Source organism: Salpingoeca rosetta, assembly GCF_000188695.1.
Source record: "Salpingoeca rosetta unplaced genomic scaffold supercont1.1, whole genome shotgun sequence".
In the NCBI taxonomy this organism is placed as follows: domain Eukaryota; class Choanoflagellata; order Craspedida; family Salpingoecidae; genus Salpingoeca; species Salpingoeca rosetta.
In genome coordinates, this window is record NW_004457740.1 from 1,416,078 (window position 1) to 1,433,577 (window position 17,500).

The following is a 17,500-nucleotide window of genomic DNA, read 5'->3' on the forward strand; positions in this document are numbered from 1 at the left end:
GGGTGACAAGTGTCGTACGCTTTGTTGGGGAGTCGAGCATCATGCATCCGCCATTGGCGTCGAGGACGGTGTGTGCCTTGAGCTTGTGATCGCGAATGGGCTGGCCTTGCGAAGGCTGGTACGCCACGTTCGGTTCAACCGGCGTCACTATGGGCAGGCAGGAGCACAAGCAAGCATCGGAATGAACGGCGTGGTGAGGAACAGCGCCCGTGCGATACCTGGTAAACAGAGGGGTGGTGATGTTGGGTTGCTTCCCTTGTTTTGTTTGTGGTCTGCTTGGACTTACTGTCGTGTTGCAGAAAAGCCATGGCGTAGTTGGGGAGGGTGGAGGAACGAAAACAAGGTGGTCTGAGTCGATGAAGCCTGCTAGGGTCAGCGGTGTATGTGTCGTGCGAACGAGCGAGGGGGAGCGATAGGTGTCGTGTCGGGGCTGGTTGGTGGCTGCACAGCAACAACAACAGCAGCAGCGACGGCGGTGGGCAAGGAGGGTTGGTTGGTTGGTTGGTTGGTTGGAAGATGTCACAAGAAGAAGCGGGCAAAGAAGGAAGAGGAAGAATGCGAGACGGGTTGGTTGGCTGTCGTGGTTGTTGTTTGGTTGTAGCGAAGTGTGTGGTTTGCTGCTGTGTTTGCGCCCAAACAACAACGCGCTTGTTGTTCGCCAAGGAGCGAAAATTCATGGAAAACTTTCATGAAACCCTACGTCCGCTTTTGCGCCCCTTTGCATTGGTGTGTGTTGGCTGGCGCGGCAGGGTTTCTGGGTTTCCCTTGCCCTGTGACCTTACATGCACCACGCATGCGTGGCTGCTTTCTCAGGGACGGACACAGACACAGGCACAGACACAGGCACAGGCACAGGCACAGGCACAGGCACAGGTGATGTCCGTACAAGAGCACACGCACACGGAGCGGACATACACCTTCCCACAAACACTTGGCTGTGTGCTTCCTTCTTTGTTCGCTTGTTCGCTTGCTTGCGTGCGCGAAGCCAGCGGGTGGTCTCGTTGTAGAATTTTGAGTGATAACTTACATGATTGCTCATCAGCGCCCACGCCCACCACCACCAACCGCGCCTCCCCTTCTTCCCAGCCAGCATCAGCAGCAGCACCCCACAACAACAAGTGAGAAGCAAAGCAAAACGGCAAACAAGGTGTGTGTGTGTGTGTGTGTGTGTGTGTGTGTGTGTGTGTGCGAGGGCAGCTACAAGTACGTTGACAAGCTCCATCACCTTGACGCACACGCAACGTTTTGGTCGATGGGACTGCACGGGTTGGCAGTGCAGGTGTTGTGTGTGGTGCTCGTTCGTTTCTTCTGCTGACACACCGTTGTGGTTTACGTGTTTACTTTACCTCCCAGACAGGAAAGAACAGCAAGCGTTTCGCGCTGGGTCTTTCCATTGGAGCAGCAGCATACCAAATCATCGGTTCGAGTGGCGTGGCCTCCTTTTAGTATCGGCTAGGCGTCGTTGTGGGCAACAAGCCACACGCACAAGCGCATAGCGTTGCAGGCGACCGCACCCACCCACCAAACACCATGTCCACATTGACATCCAGCACACCAACGCGAACACGAACGCGTGCTCGCCGAGCAAAGCTGACAACACTGAGGTCGTCGTCCACATCGCGAGACCAGGAGCCGCGCTTCAAGACGGTGCCCATCCCCAGGTTAGAAGAGGCCAAGGTCACGGGCCTCACGTTCAACCCAATCTCACACAGCGTCGCCGCCGCATATGTGGACGGCGTGTGCCTCGTCTGGAAACCGGTGAGTGTGCTGTTTTGCCTTTGGGACGTGTGTGTGTGTGTGTGTGTGTGTGTGTGTGTGTGTGTGTGTGTGTGTGTGTGTGTGTGTGTGTGTGTGTGTGTGTGTGTGTGTGTGTGTGTGTGTGTGTGTGTGTGTGTGTGTGTGTGGGTGCCTCTCTCTTTCTCTGTGGTAGTGCGCATCCCGCAGTCGTGCCGCCCTGCTGAAGCGGTGCCAGGTGGTACGGCAACCCTCCCCCCCCCCCAAGTCTGCAAAAGTCGCGACACGATGACTGACGGGATGCATTGTTGTGGTTTGTGCCATGTCGCTTTGTGGTTGTGTGATTTGATGCTTGGCGCAGCCGAGGCCCGGCTCCAGCCCTACGGGCGAGGATGTACAGAAGAAGGCACATGAAGGCTCCTGTACCTGCGTCAAATGGAGGTGTGTGTATATGGGAGCGTGCATGAGCATGTGCTCATGTTCATGTGTACATGAACACGTGCGTAACTTCATGCGCATACTTGTTGTCTTGTGAAGTAAGCAAGGCGTGTGCAAGTGTACACAGTGCAGCGCTGTGCAATCTCCTCCAGACACACACACACACACACACACACACACACACACACACACACACACACACACACACACACACGCACGCACGCACGCACTGCGGACACAGCCCAAATGGGCAAATGTTGGCAACTTCGGGCTCCGACAGCAGAATCGTCCTCTGGGTGCGTTGTGCGTTGTGCTTTGTGCTTTGTGTCCTTGACTTGTTGTGTGCACGTGAATACATTTACGAGGCTGTGCTTCAGTTTCTACTGTTGTCGCTCACACCGAGACATGCCGCTATGCTCCTCTTGTGCAGACGCCGGAGCTGGAGGAGGTGACGGTGCTTGATGGCCACTCTAGAACAGTATGGCACATTGCCTTCTCATCAACCGGAAAGCTCCTAGGTATGCAGAAAGTCGTGCGTGCGATGTGTACGTGATGCATGTCTTGCTCACGTGGGCTGCAAACCCCCCCCCCCACACACACACACACACACACGCATGCACTTTGATGGCCTCCTTCATTGCGCGCTGATCGTGCTCTATTTGTGTTGTCATTGCGTCTGTGTCACCCTCCCACCCTCCGCCCGTTAGCGTCGTGCTCTGGTGACTCGACGAGTAAGATATGGAACACAGAGACGGGGCAGGTGGTGCACACGCTTGTGGGGCACGAAGGCTCTGTTCAGTACGTCGCCTTCAACCCAACAGATGCTGTTGCCGCCACATGCTCCATCGACTCAACAGTCAAGCTTTGGGACGTCCTCACAGGTGAAAAAAAAAAAAAAACTTGTGTGTGTGTGTGTGTGTGTGTGTGTGTGTGTGTGTGTGTGTGTGTGTGTGTGTGTGTGTGTGTGTGTGTGTGTGTGTGTGTGTGTGTGTGTGTGGGCGTCTTCGTGTTTTCACTTCGTTTGCGACTGAGACTGGTTAACGCATACATTTCCCTTTTCAAGTACTCACGCAAATGACACACACCCACACACACCCTTGGCTGGAACACCAGGCCAATGCGTGAACACGTTGGTTGGGCACGACGAGTGGGTGTCGCAGATTGTGTTTTCGCCAACATCTGCGACCATGTGTGCGACATGCTCCTCGGACTGCACTGTTCGTCTGTGGGAGGGTGACTCGTGCTGGCGCGTCCTTGAAGACCACGAGGCAGACGTCAACACCGTAAGCATGTCGTGAAAGACTTGGTACTCGCAGCTGTGAACTATTATCGTCGTTTCTCCCATCAGTACACCCCACCCCCCGCCGCCACTACCTCCTCTCCACCGCGACCAGCACCATTTGATCCTCCTCCTGACACGTGCCTCCTCGTTCCGTATTATGTGCTGTCGGTATCAGGTTCGCTTCAGCCCGAGCGGGGCGGCGCTCATCTCGTGTTCCGACGACTCCACAATCAATTTCTACGACCTTCGCCTTGGCCAGCTCAAGTACAAGATGACAGGACCACACCCCATGAACGACGTCGTGTTCAGGTGCCGTACAAGCAACACGTGTCATGTGTGTGTTGTGTGAAAGGTGTTGTGTGAAAGGTGTTGTGTGTGTGTGTGTGCGTGTGTGTTGTTGTTGTTGTGGGTGGATGTTGTATGTGGGCGGTGTGGGTGTAGGTATTTCATTGGTTTGTATGTGTGTTTTGTCTGCTTGTTTGATGGTTGAGACGTGGCGTGCAGCGCAGCGACCCGAATGACCCCACCATGCCCCTCACCTCACCCACCCCCCCCCTCCCCCTTTCACCTCTTCGCTCCCTAACCCCGTTCCTCATGCAGCCCGGACGGGTCTGTCATTGCTGGCGTGGACGAGGGCGGGAACCTGTCGCTGTGGGACGTGGCGAGCGGGGAGTTGTTCGCCTCCATCCAGAAGCACAAGGTCTCTGCAACACACGTGACATTTGATCCCAACGGCAGCATGGTGTGCACTGCGGACGAGAAGGGAACTGTACTTGTCTGGTACCTGGCGCCGGTTGACGGCGTGTTGCCGGGTGCAGACAAGGGGCGGTGCATCCTTTCGTGATGCAGTTGTTACATGGCGACACGCAGCAGAGCCGGCAGTGGTGATGGTGGTGACGACAACAACAACAACAACAACAACAACAACAACAACAACAACAACAACAACAACAACAACAACAACAACAACAACAACAGTGATTGTGCAGTGTTTTGTGGCCGTGACTGTTGTCTTACTCACTGGGTCAGCTTTACTACAGTGCACATTCCTGCCTGACTATGGAGTCCTGATTGTCGGTTTGTCTCGCGGTGTTACAAGCGGGGCTTTTGCCACCGTTGAGTGTTGCTTCCGGTCTTGTGTCGTCAGCTGCCTACCTAGACATTTCTTCTCTTCCTGTGCCTGTGTGCGTGTTCGTGTGCTGGCGCACCTTGTCCTTCCCCTGTTCTGTGTCTATCCTGGTGCATGTTGACCATTGTCCATTAGTGTATAGCTTGCGTTTCTGCTGACCCTTCTCCCTTCTCCCCCCCCCCTCATCTGCTTGGCCCTCTGCACACACACGCACACAAGCACACACACACACACACACACACACACACACACACCGCACATGCTGCTCTCGCAGTCTTACCGCGCGCTCTCACTTGCATCGGTTTGTCATGCACACACATGTCACACATGTACATATGCACACACGAAGCACACACACGCACACACATACAGAAACCACCGTGCGCTCGCATGTGCCTCCCCGTTAGTTTGTTGACATCCATGATGCCATGTGACATTCTACCTCATCATTTTCCTCTTTGTCTGTGAACCTGATCTTTGGGGCTCTCTCTCTCTGTCTCTCTAGTAGATTGCTTGCTTTGTTTGGCTTATTCGTGCGCATATCCATACATCAATCGCAAATGTCCGCGCCACGTGGGGGGGGGGGTGCTGATGGTGAGGTGCTGAGGTCAAGGCAATGCTTGCTTCTTGCAGGCAAACGTCTGGTGGCTGAAACAAGTTTCCTGACGAAATTCTTGAGGGCGCACTTCGCTGCCTCGAAGGCGTGCCACAGTGACAGATAGCAAAACACCACCAATGAAGCACCACCACCACCGCTCGCGCCCACCACACTTCACCCCACCACCACGACGACGCAGCAGCCATGTCGACTGCGCCATCCCCTGCAGCGCCAACGGCGGAGCCCGATACAGGTGTGTGTGTGTGTGTGTGTGTGTGTGTGTGTGTGTGTGTGTGTGTGTGTGTGTGTGTGTGTGTGTGTGTGTGTGCGTGCGTGTGTGCATGTGTGTGCGTGTGTATGTGTGTGTGAGAGCAACACAATGCACCCAATGCACCAGCGTTTAGAGCAGGCTGTTGCCGCTCACCGTTGGTGGATCATCCGAGTCCTCGAGTCCTCGAGTCCTTGCACTTTTAGAAACCACACAGAGAGTCGGACGACACAAACACACACACACACACACACACGCACACACACATACACACACACACACACACACACCGTCACACATCTGTACACCTGTACTTTATCTTGTGCAAGGCAACGCAGACACGTTTGCCCTGAGCACGGATATGCTGGCCATCATCCTTGGCGCGTCCATTGCAGGCGGCCTGCTGATTCTCATTGCTTGGCTGCTGCTGCGCTCAAGATGCAAGCGACGCGAGCGCGAGCGCGCCGCAGCGGAGCAGGCAAGCGCGTCGCCCTGGAAGAGGCGACGGAATGGAGATATGCGCGCAACCATCCGAAAGGCAAACGAACTGGTCCGTCGTCTTGCTTGTCTGCTTGCATACCAGCTCCTTTGCCTGCTTTCGCTTGCTTGCAAGCAACTGGATAGTCACTCACAACCTGAATCGTGTGGTCGTTGGCGTACAATAGAGTGTGCTTGTGCTCTTAAGATCCAATTCAGCAGTTGCATGTGCTGCAGCTCTTTGAGCTACTCTACCCGTCGTCTGTGCCATCGCTCCCTCGTTGCCGTCACATCACTACTCACACAAACGTTCATCTCCTGATATGTAGGCGATGAAGAAACATGGGTCTCGGCGGGGGTCTGAGGTCTTCCAGGAAGTTCACAGCTCTGAGCTGCTGCCAGAGACGGTTCACGCCCCCGACGACGGCTTTGGCAATCCACACGCGCAGCGTCCACTACCGTAAGAACCTCAGCAATAGAAGTGTAGTTGGAAGTGCCGCCATTATGTTGCTGGGCACGTCTCACACTCACGCTCACGCTCACATGTGCACAGTCTCGTTTCACTCTCTCGTTCACCGACTCGCCGACAGTCTTGTTTCAATCACAGACTTGCATTCACGGACTCCGATTTACAGACGCCCATTTCCACCCCACGCATATTCACTTGCCTGCGCAAACCACATATATCACTTCCATCTTCAAACACCCACCGACAGGACGAGCAGCGGAAGCCTGCATCCACCAAGCGCTGGCATGCGCGGACTTTCGCGCGAGTCACTGGCAGCGCTCGACGTGCGAAACAGAGCCGTCCTGAGTAACCATGTCATGACAAAGTTCACGCGCAGCCTTACAGAGACGCTTCTGCGTGAGGACCACGGCAGCAGCGTCACTGCGCCAGAGCCCCGATCACGCTCGGCATCGCAACTGTACTCAGATGACACTGCAAGCTACGTGACAGAGGAGAGCCAGACCGTGAACCACGCAAACTCACGCGGCGCACAACACACCAAGCCAGGCACATCCTCCCCACTCCACTACCGCTCCTCTGGCAACCAGCCCCACCACCACTACCACCAGCAACAGCACTGTCACCGACAGCAGCAATATGCACCACGATCGCAACACAACCAGCACAGACAGCTTGGACTGCTGCCCGGTCGCTCTTCTCGCCCCGGCGTCCTATCCATGGATAGGCCAATGCTACACACAGCACTGGCAGCAACGCCAACAACATCACCCCCACCAAGACAAGCCGTAGCAACACCACCGCCATATCCACAGCAGCAGCAGCAACATCAACATCAACATCAACAACATCAACAACGCGTGGTACACACCTCCTCGTCCTCATCCTCGTCAAACAGGGCCAGCAAGCCCGTGAGCCGCAACCTGTCTCGATCCAATGCTCTGCAGTCCTCGTTCCGCAACGACGTGGACGTCATATCTGCATCCCTGCGCCAGAGCTTCCGCACCCGGTCCCGCCAGCCGTCCGGCCAGGCATCTCGCGAGAGCATCCAGCACCCACCACGCTCGCCACAGCCACAACTACCGCCACCGCTTGGCAGTCGAAACGGTACGCGCACCAGCCTCTCAACTGCCTACACGGCACCACACCCAACGATCCACAGCCACCACCACTACCGCGCTCACGGGCAGCACACTGGAAGGAGCGCTGGCGAAGCCACGAGTCGCAGCGACAGCAGCAGCACCGCGTTGCTTGACACGTCATATCACAGTCACGAGCGCTTGCGTGACGAAAACGACACGCGCCTGCGCGGATTGCGACGTGCATCCTCATCACTGAACTATCCCAGCGATGATGGCCTTGATGATGATGGTTCGGAAGAGAGGCTGTTGCGGTCTCGCACGCCACTCGAGGAACCGCTTGAGGCAGACTTTCTGCCCGCCGTGGTCTGTGGTTTGGACATCAACGATCCCACATTCTCAGCACCTTACAGTAACCAGGCAAGTCACAGCGCTAGGGTGTGTGTGTGCATGCATGTGTGTGCGTGCGTGCGTGTGTGCGTGCGTGCGTGCATGTGTGCGTGTAACCTGGGGCATGAGAGAGGCACAGACTTGCGTGATCTGAATGTTAATGCTACAGCGCTGACCATTTATTTTTCGGGGTCTTGTCTTTGCTTGCAGGCAACGAGCGCCGCACTGCGCCGACGCCAATCAATGGAAGAAACAGAGGCGTAACCTTGCAACAGAACAGCAACGGACAGTTAGCCAGCTAGCTTGCTTGCCTGCCGAAAGGGCAAGCCCCCCACCCCAACATCACATCCGAACTTTCCCCGCTCATTTGCTGTTTTGCGTGGATGGCTTGCCCCGCCCCGTGTCTTCGACTGTGTCGTGTTCGTACCTTCTCCAGCAGTAAGTACACTGGTGCACACTTGCTTTGGGCGGTTTGTACTGCTTACCTGGAAACAGGAGTGTTCTCTTTATTTGTGAAATGCCTCAAACCAAAGTGCTTCGAATATATCATCATCACCACCCATCATCATTGTGAGTGCCACGAGCAAATGGACTCACACAGCCCATTCCAACACGACACAAGTCATGTGAGCAAGCCAACTTGTTGGCGCAGAACAAACGTGAAGGGAAGAGCGCATCGGCTAGTTTGCCGCATCCTCAGCGGTGTCCATCTGTGCTGTGTCATCACCCGTACCAGTTAGTGTCTCCTTCGCGTCATCGTCTTTCTTTGTGCCTTCCTTCTGCTTCTCCTTTGTGTCTTCCTCGCCACCTGCATCTTGCTTGTCTTTCGCCTCACCATCCTCGTTCCCAGCGCCCTTCTGTCCCTTCACAGCATCATCCTTCTGCTCCACACTCTTCCTCTCTTCCTTGTCCGCTGGTGACCGTGGGTGCTGCTGTTGATCCTCCTCACCCTGCGGCTTGGACGAAGCAGCCTGAACATCCTCTGCTGCATCGTCTCTGCTCCCGCCACTGCCGGGTGACGTGGTATCCATTGCATCGCCCTCCGTCGCCGCCGCCGTTCCCTCTGCAGGTGTCTGGCCAGCAGATGCGCCCACACTTCCTTCTGTCGTCTTCCCGTCATCATCACCATCACTGGAGGCGGTGGTGGTGTCTGTTGGGAGTGCAGGGAGAGACAGCTCGGGAACAACATCCACCAGCGCGGCGTACCGCTGCCGTGTCTCCTGCACACACGCGATCGATCAGCCATTGGAAATGGTGGGCAAAGCAAAGCAAACAGGGGTAGGAGGGAAGAAGATGAGAACAAGCAGGATGGCGTGTGGAGGCCATGTAACATACAACCATACAAGCATCGACTGTGATTGGCCTGCGAGCATCGGGCGTACGGGGATGGACGCAGCGTGGCCGTCAACAACAAGAAACTTGTACGCTTCGAGCAGGGCATCCTGCATGTTGTAGACAACGCAGTGGCAAGGAAATGGGCATGATCACAGCAGGTGGAGAAGAAAAACAGAGATGTGAGGAGACACGCAATTCAAAGCATTTCAAGGACCAAGCAATGCCAACACTGAGCAACAGTCAAATCAAGCGCCAGCAGGCGAGAGCAACAAGAACAAGAACACGAACACGAACAAGAACAAGAACAAGAGCAAGAACACGAACAACAACACGAACAACAACAAAAACAACAACAACAACAACAACAACAACAACAACCAACAACAACAACAACAACAACAACAACAACAACAACAACAACAACAACAACCAACAACAACAACAACCAACAAGAACGTACGCGGAGGGCGGCAATGACGATGCTGAACTCTGTGGCGTCGCGCCGGCGCAGGGAGATGAGCCGCATCGCCTCTGGTGCAGCGTCAACGAGATACAGATCAACAACACGCGGTCCAAACGCAGCCAGGCCCTTGATGGCACCGTAGTACGACAGCAGCGAGCGCCGCCGCTTCAGCACATCCTGGAACACCTTCAATATGCGCGGCTGGTTGGTGGTGATGGTGGAAGGGGTGATGGTATTGTTGTTGATATGAGTGACGAAGTGCAGCACAGATGGAAGGTCAAGGTACTGCAATCAGATACTTGAGCACTAGCACAGGCGCGATGACACTCGGGCAAACTACTGCAGGCACCCACGTACACACACACACACACACACACACACACACACACACACACACACACACACACACACACACACACACACACACACACACACATTCAGACCTGGAGGTCGTGGTACTTGGTGCCGTACTTGACGCAGATGCTGACGGCGACCTGCGCTGCGCGGACGCGAAGGGCGAGGTGGTCCGGGGCATAGCTGGCAAGCTTCTTCGAGACAGCACACGTCGCAACGACGGGGATGACGTGGTGCAGCTGTGCGCGGCACATGATGCAAGCGCGCGGATGTGGACGGGGGCGACAACAACGAGTTTGGTAAAAGTGAGAATTTGGGGGGGGGGGGTGCACGGTGCAACTGACTCACAAGCAAACGACAAGACAAGCACACACACGCACACGGAGACAAGAAACAGCATTTGATACTCCATTGAAACGCAAAGTGAGCGCACATAGGGCTCGAGGTAGACGTTGTTGTTCTGCACCAGTGCATCAACCATGCCGACAACACTCGCGATGGCGTTGGGGTCGGAGGCGTGCTCAGTCGTCTGTTGTGCGATTCAGGGTACGCGTGTGCGTGCGTGTGCGTGTGCGCGTGTATATGTTTGAATGTAAGCACAAGTGTTGATGCTTGAATGAATGAACAAACAAAGCAAAAAAAGCAAGCAAAAAAAGCAAGCAAACGAAAGCAAGCAAGCAAGCAAGCAAGCAAGCAAGCAAGCAAACAAACAAACAAACAAACAAACAAACAAACATACAAGTACACCCAGAGCGAAACGGCACCTGTGATCGAATGAACTCCATGAAGAAAGGGACGAGTTGGTGAAGGCCGTGGTCTGTAGACAGTGTCTTCAGTGCTGCTTGCTTCGCCGTTTTGTCCGCACCTACAGGGGCATACCAAACGGGAGGAGCATACAACATTGAGGAGGGGTGGGTAGCAACCTAGACGCGTTGGAGGTGTGGCAGCAGCCGGGTGCGCGTGCATGCGTGCCATGCCCAGTGCACGTGTGCTTCCAGACACGAACCCAGCAAAGACATGGCATGTTGACAAGCAGCAATGGTCGTTTGCACGCACCAAGGAGGTCCTTGATGATGTAGTTGAAGAGCAGTTGCTGCTCGCGACTGAGCGTGTGCTTCTCCAGCTGCTTGATCTCCACTTCTTCCCGCGGCTTGCCTTCCTTCAGCTTGGGCGCCTTGGCTGCGGGCTCTTGCCCCTGTGATGGCGTTGGTGCAGTTGTTGTTGTTGTTGTTGTTGTTGTTGTTGTTGTTGTTGTTGTTGTTGTTGTTGTTGTTGTTGTTGTTGTTGTTGTTGTTGTTGTTGTTGTTGTTGTTGTTGTTGTTGCATGATGGAAAACGTGCGCGTGTTGTGGATGCATAGTGAGAGAATTGCGTGCGCACGTGGGGGTTGCATGTCGAGTGCATGTTCGTGAAAGAGAACACAACAAGCAATGGCCACCAGCAATAGCACTTCACACACACACACACGCACGCACGCACGCACGCACGCACACACCTCTTCTGGTTCCGCTGTGTGGGTCGTGTGAACTGTGAAAGCAAGAGAAGATCACGAGGTGGTTCAGAGAGTTAAATACCGGGCAAGCGTTATGTCACAAGAGTAGACACGGATAAAACCAGGGTGCTTGTTCCCCACAACAACAACAACAACATCAATAGCGGCAGCAGCAGTCGCGTACCTGGCGGGTTTTGTGGGATGGTGGGTTGTTCCCCTTCGATGGCGAGCCAGTGGCTGGTGAACGTCATCTCTGCCGGCATCTGGCCATGTGGAGGAGACGCGCGAAGTTGGCAAGATGGAAGGAGAACCAACGAACATGCGAGCAGCAGAATCAAATGTAGATGAGGCAACAGCAACCCAGCGAAGCAAACCAGCGGAGAGAGAAAGAGAGTGAGTGGGACAGAGAGAGAGAGTGTGTGTGTGTGTGTGTGTGAGTGAGAGTGAGATAGAGTGAGATAGAGAGAGATAGAGATAGAGATAGAGAGTGTGTGTGAGTGTGGAGACACACACACACACACACACACACACACACACACACACACACACACACACACACACACACACACACACACACACACACACACACACAGACGCACGCACCGATGGCAGTGGAGCACCGATAATCTCGTGCACGCGCTTGACGGTGTCTGGAATGTAGAAGACGTCGCTTTCCTTGGCACGCTTGAACAAGCTCTCCACAGTGCCAGTATGGCTTCCAGAGGGATAGCCATACACAGGCTGCAAATGGAGAATGGGCACACAGCAGCGCGGTTAGACGTGAATTCAGGTGGTGTGCTGTTGTATTCTTGGACACATGTGTTGTGGTGTGGTTTGCGTGTGCGTGACACTCTCACCTCCATGTTTCGCACACGCATGGCAGCGTTGATGTCGTCTGTCGTCATTCTGCGTCGCCGCCCATGCCGAGTAAACTTGGCAGCATCCTTGAACGCATGCGCGCGCGCGTGTGTGTGTGTGTGCGTGTGTGTGTGCGTGTGTGTGAGGAAGGAGGAGGAGAAGGCGGAGGAGGATGAGAAGGAAGGGGTGACATGGACGACATGTTGTCACGAGCGAGGATGCACACACACACACACACAACGACAAACACAGACACACACACAGACAACGACAAACACACACACAGACAACGACAAACACACATCGTTGGTACCTGTGCGATTTCGCGAATGCGATACTCCAGGTCTGCAGCGAGCACCCGGCACACGTCGTCAGTGATGGTAGGAAAGCGACCGGCCTCCGCCACCACGCGCACCATCTCGCTCGGAAACACACTCATGTTTGCAGGGTGCTGGACGTGGTGTTGGCTCGGTGTGGTTGTGGAGAAATCGTGGAAATTTTCCTTTACTTTTCGGCAAACGAGCAACGAAGAGGACACAGCACAACACATCGCGAAGACAACGTCCAAACACATCAACACACACACACACACACACACACACACACACACACACACACACACACACACACACACACACACACACACACACACACACACACACACACACACACACACACAAATACGAAGATGGAGCAGATGGAAATCCACACGTTAAAGTACTTGAAAGGCATTGACAGTGAGATTGACAAGGTTTTGTACCGACCAGCAAACAAGGCTGCCCTGTACAAGTTCACGGTTCGAACAAACTCATGGGTACGGCAAGGCCACATTAACATGATGCACATGAGCACAGGAACACACCCGCGCATCCAACCAGGGCACACCCTAGCACACACACACACACAATTATACAATCACACAAACACACAACCCAAAACACACACACACACACAATTATGCAATCACACACACACCCAAAACACACACACACACACACTCCAGACTCACGCTTCCTTTGCTTCCCACGCATCCCCTTCGCAGACAAGCAATCCTGCACCCATCGGAAAGCTCTTCTTGTGTCGCAGGTTAGATCTCCAGTCAGCGTGGTTGCAACCCCAACGGCTCCATGTACTTGATGAGTGCTCTCAACAGCTCTCATATGTGCCTTTCCCGAAGATCAAGCAATCGCGGCTCACCTGTTGCGTATGCACTGTGTCTCGTAGGAGCACCAACCCAACGACGTACGTGCTGGTGCTGTTGGGGAGGACTGAGGGCAGATACTGGGTGTATCACATTGTCCCAGACACGCAGGTGCACTTGGACGACCAGCATCCGCGCATTGACCTGGAGGATTCTGCACACCCTGGAGAAGGTACGTACAATGCATGCGAGCATGTTACTTGCTTGTGCACAAGCTAGCTGTGCCTCTGCTGCAATGTGCTGTCTGTCAATGCTTGCTGGTACCTGCTGCTTGTGGCTCGTGATTTGTTGGTTGCTGGCTCCCTCATTCACGTTCTTCTCCTCTTCCTGTCCATATGCTTCTCCTTGCTTCTTCCTCTCCCCCCCCCCACCACCACCACCACCACCGCACTTTACACACGCCTTCGTTTGTGGTTGCAGTGTTTGGGCTGTTCTTCTCCAACTCCCACGATTCCCGCGACTGCCTTGCACAACTTCAGAGGTATGCACGGCTCCAGCTGTGTTGCAGCCAATACACTAACCGTCACGCTTGCTCCTGCTGCTGTGTGCGTTCTCTGATTGACGGACAGCCACTCACAACAAACTCCCGCCATGCGCACACCCTCATGTCTTGTTGTTGACAGCCTACCAAGGTAGTGGTCATCACTGCTTTGCGACGGCTGCGTGCTTCAAGCGAACGCCCTGTTTAGTGGCGTGGTCGTCTGTCAGAGGAGGAAGGGGGAGGGAACTCGCGAACAACACGGACGTGACGAGAGAAAGCATCAAGCCAGAGGAGGGAGAGGGAAAAGGGGGAAGTTGCTATTTGAACACAAGTAAATGAGTAACACCAAGGAACAGCGAATGAATGCACAACGATAACAGCCTGAGTGATAGCATCCAGGAAAAAAAAAAAAAGCAGTGGCAACAAGATGACAACACGCAGAGCGGACAAGGCCGAGAAAAGTTGACATGCAAACATGGGCGCTCGCCTGTGTTCATGAAATGGCCACAGGAAAGCAACGAAAATGTGGTCGAACACATGGATAGATACATCAAGAGACACGCACACTGACAGAAACTGTACCGGCACAAGTGAAACGAACAAGTAAGTACGCGCATGTAAAACGGAGTGACATGAATACGCACGAACGACCAAAATGAACTCAACACACACACACACACACAGCTTACACGAACACACAAGCAAACACACACACACACAAACACACAAACACACAAACACACACACACACACACACACACACACACACACACACACACACACACACAAGTGAGCAATCAGCTCCCGGGTTTGGCGGTATCCCATCAGTCGCGCCTGATCCTGCGACGGGATCGTTTCGTCGTTGCTCTCCCCGGCCTGCGTGGTGGCCATGACGGCAGCATGCTTGGCTGTCGACCCAGCGCTGTCCCCGCACACTCCGCAGGTGCACTCTCCATGCAGTACTGATGCACATTCATCTTGCACGCCCGGCAACGCAGGCCCTGGCGATTGGCAAGTTGGAAGCGTGGTGGAAGCAGTGATGGTGCAGGTGGTGGTGAGGTTAAGCATGGCGCGACGCGTGTTGTGCCACCATCGCACAGGGCATGTGAAAGGAGGGAGAGGGCATCTAGTGTCTCAAACGCACGAGCAGCAAGAAACACACGCACACATGATTGAACAGGGCATGCACACACACACACACACAGACCCACGTGCGATGGCAATGCTCAAACCCATGCAATCATCCTTTGCTCAGATGCCCACAGCCATTGACAAGCGCACCTGTCGAGCCACGCCGGCGAGCACTTCGTTGCAGACGTCGCACAGCGTCTCCCGCACATATGTCTTGGTGTTGAACTCGTGCTCACGCGGGCCTTCGTCCTCCCCCGATTCCTCATCCTGCCGCTGCCGAGCCGCTGTTGCTGTTGTCTTCAGTGCTGACGATGATGCTGTTGGTGCTGATGCTTCGCTAGCCGTGTTCGCTAGCGCAGACGCCGACGACGACGACTTGTTGCCAGAAGGTTTCCTTGCAATGACACAATCGATCGTGTGTGTGTGTGTGTGTGTGTGTGTGTGTGTGTGTGTGTGTGTGTGAATGGATGGAACGTGAAGGCGTGCGCATTACGCATACCAGAGCCAACACGCGAGCGGCTACACCCTTCGAATGAACAACAGCGCCAACACGCGCGCGTGTGTATGTGTATACCTCCGTGAGATGCGTCTGCTGGCGCGGCGACTGCGTTGGTACTGCTTCTTGAACTGCCACACGCTGTCCTGTCGCCGCTGCAGCACGGGGCTTGTCTTTGGTGACGACAACGGACTCAACTTGTCCTTCTCCTCCATCTTCTCCACGTCCGCCTGATGCTCCCATGCGCCAGTCACCTTGGCAATCGCAGACCGCACGCTGTCACCACCATCTGTCGCCGCCTCTGCCGCGTCTGTGCCCGCGTCTGTGATTGACAGCTTTGGTGTGGCCATTGGCTTCGCATGAACGCCCCCGTTTTCCACTGCCGTCGCAGCTGTGTCAGCAGCGCCATCCCACCCCTGCTGCCCCTGCTGCCCCTGCTGCTGCTGCTGCTGCTGCTGTTGGCGCTCCTGCATGTATTGCAGGAGGACCTGGTGGATGAAGACGTACTGCTTCGCCGTCTGCACCGTCATGCCGCGGTTCTTGCGCGCCTGGCACACGTTCTTCAGCACATCCACAGCCCCCGTCTCCTCGTACTGGTTGCAAGAAATGTGGTCGTGGTCGTGGTGGCGATGGTGGTGGTGGTGATCGTGTGAGAAGGGGTTCTTCTTCATTGCGTGAAAGCGGTGATAATGGTTGCAGGCAGTGCTTGGGGCACACAGTCACACACATTTGAACTGTAACACAACCATGATGTGAACAACGGCACGCACACACACACACATCACATCACATGACATACATACATACATACACACACACACCTCTTGCATGCCAATGTCGATGTTGATGAAGCACCCCGTGCGCCCAACACCGGCGCTGCAGTGGATAATCGGCGGTCCGGACCCAGCTTCCGTAAGCGCGCGCGTGTCTGTGATGAACGTGAAAATCCCATCAATTTGTTCCGGCACACCTGTACACGTGGTGTGATGTGATGTGATGTGTGTGTGTGTGTGTGTGTGTGTGTGTGTGTGTGTGTGTGTGTGTGTGTGTGTGTGTGTGTGGTGATCCTGGCGGTCTGACATAACTTTACGTGTCTGGAGAGTTATATCAACTACAAATAGCTAAATTTTCTCAGCTGAAGCCCCGCCTACCGCCGCCCAAGAGTGTGCATTCACGTGAGTCTCGATACCAGTAAGTTCATATAAATTTTCGAATTCGTGTTATAACTAGTTGGATTGTACGTACGTACGGTGGTTGGTAGTGTGTAGTGTGTAGTGTGTGTGTGTGTGTGTGTGTGTGTGTGTGTGTGTGTGTGTGTGTGTGTGTGTGTGTGTGTGTGTTCGGGTGAGTAGATGAGCATATACGTGCGTGCAGGATGGTTTGTGAGGGAGACACAGCAAAGCAGTATGACAGAACGCGGCGTCGCGTGTTGTGTTGCGTGTCACCTTTGTCTGGCCAGTCCTTCCACCAGAGATGCTTAATCTCCCGCACCTCTCCGTCTTGCTCCACATGCAGCCTGGGGCAACGTCCCAGATGCATCATCGTAAAACGGGCGTAAGGAGCGCGTGACATGGAGACGTGTCAACGGAACATTGGCATACAAGCACGTGATAGGGGCACAAAACAGCGCAGTGATCACAGCACACACACACGCATACACACACACAACAGCCAGGTGCGTACGTGGAGGTGGTGTAGTTTGGAGATGCTTGGCTTTCCCTCTTGAGCGTGACCTTGATGTCCTTGTACGTCTCCGTCTGCCCAACTTCCGCTGGCCAGTACCGCTCGCACTTGTTGCTGCCGCGCGCACACAAACACACACACACATA

At 54.6% G+C, this 17,500-nt stretch overlaps 6 protein-coding genes across 7 annotated transcripts in view; 3 read left to right on the forward strand and 3 right to left on the reverse strand.

Annotated features, from left to right (window-relative positions):
* PTSG_00322 (uncharacterized protein) overlaps positions 1 to 658 on the reverse strand; it is a 4,360-nt gene extending 3,702 nt beyond the window's left edge. Inside the window, exons 1-2 of the mRNA XM_004998816.1 lie at positions 287 to 658; positions 19 to 147 (exon numbers count right to left, since the gene is read on the reverse strand). Of these exons, the coding sequence (XP_004998873.1) occupies positions 19 to 147; positions 287 to 308 (151 nt within the window). The 5' untranslated portion in view covers positions 309 to 658. The remainder of the gene's footprint in view (positions 1 to 18; positions 148 to 286) is intronic.
* Positions 659 to 1,530: 872 nt separating this feature from the next.
* On the forward strand, positions 1,531 to 4,298 carry PTSG_00323 (uncharacterized protein; the record flags this gene model as incomplete). The annotated part of the gene is made up of 9 exons (XM_004998817.1): positions 1,531 to 1,758; positions 1,931 to 1,975; positions 2,096 to 2,175; positions 2,414 to 2,468; positions 2,603 to 2,690; positions 2,880 to 3,053; positions 3,286 to 3,455; positions 3,630 to 3,763; positions 4,055 to 4,298. 9 exons carry the CDS (start codon positions 1,531 to 1,533, stop codon positions 4,296 to 4,298), a joined length of 1,218 nt encoding a protein of 405 aa, XP_004998874.1.
* A 971-nt stretch (positions 4,299 to 5,269) lies between these two features.
* On the forward strand, positions 5,270 to 8,423 carry PTSG_00324. 2 transcript variants are annotated; one of them, XM_004998819.1, is made up of 5 exons: positions 5,270 to 5,434; positions 5,779 to 5,999; positions 6,256 to 6,386; positions 6,643 to 7,891; positions 8,072 to 8,423. In XM_004998819.1, exons 1-5 carry the CDS (start codon positions 5,386 to 5,388, stop codon positions 8,123 to 8,125), a joined length of 1,704 nt encoding a protein of 567 aa, XP_004998876.1. In that variant the 5' UTR covers positions 5,270 to 5,385; the 3' UTR covers positions 8,126 to 8,423. The 2 variants fall into 2 exon arrangements, with proteins under 2 accessions (XP_004998876.1, XP_004998875.1); XM_004998818.1 differs by lacking the exon at positions 5,270 to 5,434 and having other exon boundaries at positions 5,703 to 5,999.
* On the reverse strand, positions 8,354 to 12,842 carry PTSG_00325 (uncharacterized protein). Its single transcript, XM_004998820.1, has 12 exons — positions 12,676 to 12,842; positions 12,362 to 12,448; positions 12,108 to 12,245; positions 11,689 to 11,767; positions 11,508 to 11,539; positions 11,070 to 11,208; positions 10,778 to 10,878; positions 10,447 to 10,542; positions 10,103 to 10,252; positions 9,657 to 9,860; positions 9,244 to 9,303; positions 8,354 to 9,081 (listed from the first exon to the last, which is right to left on the reverse strand). Exons 1-12 carry the CDS (start codon positions 12,799 to 12,801, stop codon positions 8,542 to 8,544), a joined length of 1,752 nt encoding a protein of 583 aa, XP_004998877.1. The 5' UTR covers positions 12,802 to 12,842; the 3' UTR covers positions 8,354 to 8,541.
* Positions 12,843 to 13,050: 208 nt separating this feature from the next.
* PTSG_00326 (uncharacterized protein) lies at positions 13,051 to 14,199 on the forward strand (the record flags this gene model as incomplete). The annotated part of the gene is made up of 5 exons (XM_004998821.1): positions 13,051 to 13,176; positions 13,405 to 13,448; positions 13,587 to 13,735; positions 13,984 to 14,044; positions 14,187 to 14,199. The coding sequence occupies 5 exons, from the start codon at positions 13,051 to 13,053 to the stop codon at positions 14,197 to 14,199; spliced, it is 393 nt and encodes a 130-aa protein (XP_004998878.1).
* A 574-nt stretch (positions 14,200 to 14,773) lies between these two features.
* PTSG_00327 (uncharacterized protein) overlaps positions 14,774 to 17,500 on the reverse strand; it is a 6,342-nt gene continuing 3,615 nt past the window's right edge. Inside the window, exons 10-15 of the mRNA XM_004998822.1 lie at positions 17,355 to 17,468; positions 17,117 to 17,187; positions 16,493 to 16,641; positions 15,750 to 16,264; positions 15,326 to 15,569; positions 14,774 to 15,045 (exon numbers count right to left, since the gene is read on the reverse strand). Coding sequence (XP_004998879.1) covers positions 14,869 to 15,045; positions 15,326 to 15,569; positions 15,750 to 16,264; positions 16,493 to 16,641; positions 17,117 to 17,187; positions 17,355 to 17,468 — 1,270 coding nt within the window. The 3' untranslated portion in view covers positions 14,774 to 14,868. The remainder of the gene's footprint in view (positions 15,046 to 15,325; positions 15,570 to 15,749; positions 16,265 to 16,492; positions 16,642 to 17,116; positions 17,188 to 17,354; positions 17,469 to 17,500) is intronic.

Coding starts and splice junctions, on each gene's coding strand:
- PTSG_00324 (XM_004998819.1), top strand. CDS start 5,386: ATGTCGACTGCGCCATCCCCTGCAGCGCCAACGGCGGAGCCCGATACA. Junction 5,435..5,778: donor AACGGCGGAGCCCGATACAG/GTGTGTGTGTGT, acceptor ATCTTGTGCAAG/GCAACGCAGACACGTTTGCC. Junction 6,387..6,642: donor CACGCGCAGCGTCCACTACC/GTAAGAACCTCA, acceptor ACCCACCGACAG/GACGAGCAGCGGAAGCCTGC.
- PTSG_00325 (XM_004998820.1), bottom strand. CDS start 12,801: ATGAGTGTGTTTCCGAGCGAGATGGTGCGCGTGGTGGCGGAGGCCGGT. Junction 12,449..12,675: donor GCATTCGCGAAATCGCACAG/GTACCAACGATG, acceptor CATGCGTTCAAG/GATGCTGCCAAGTTTACTCG. Junction 9,304..9,656: donor TCGTCATTGCCGCCCTCCGC/GTACGTTCTTGT, acceptor TACAACATGCAG/GATGCCCTGCTCGAAGCGTA.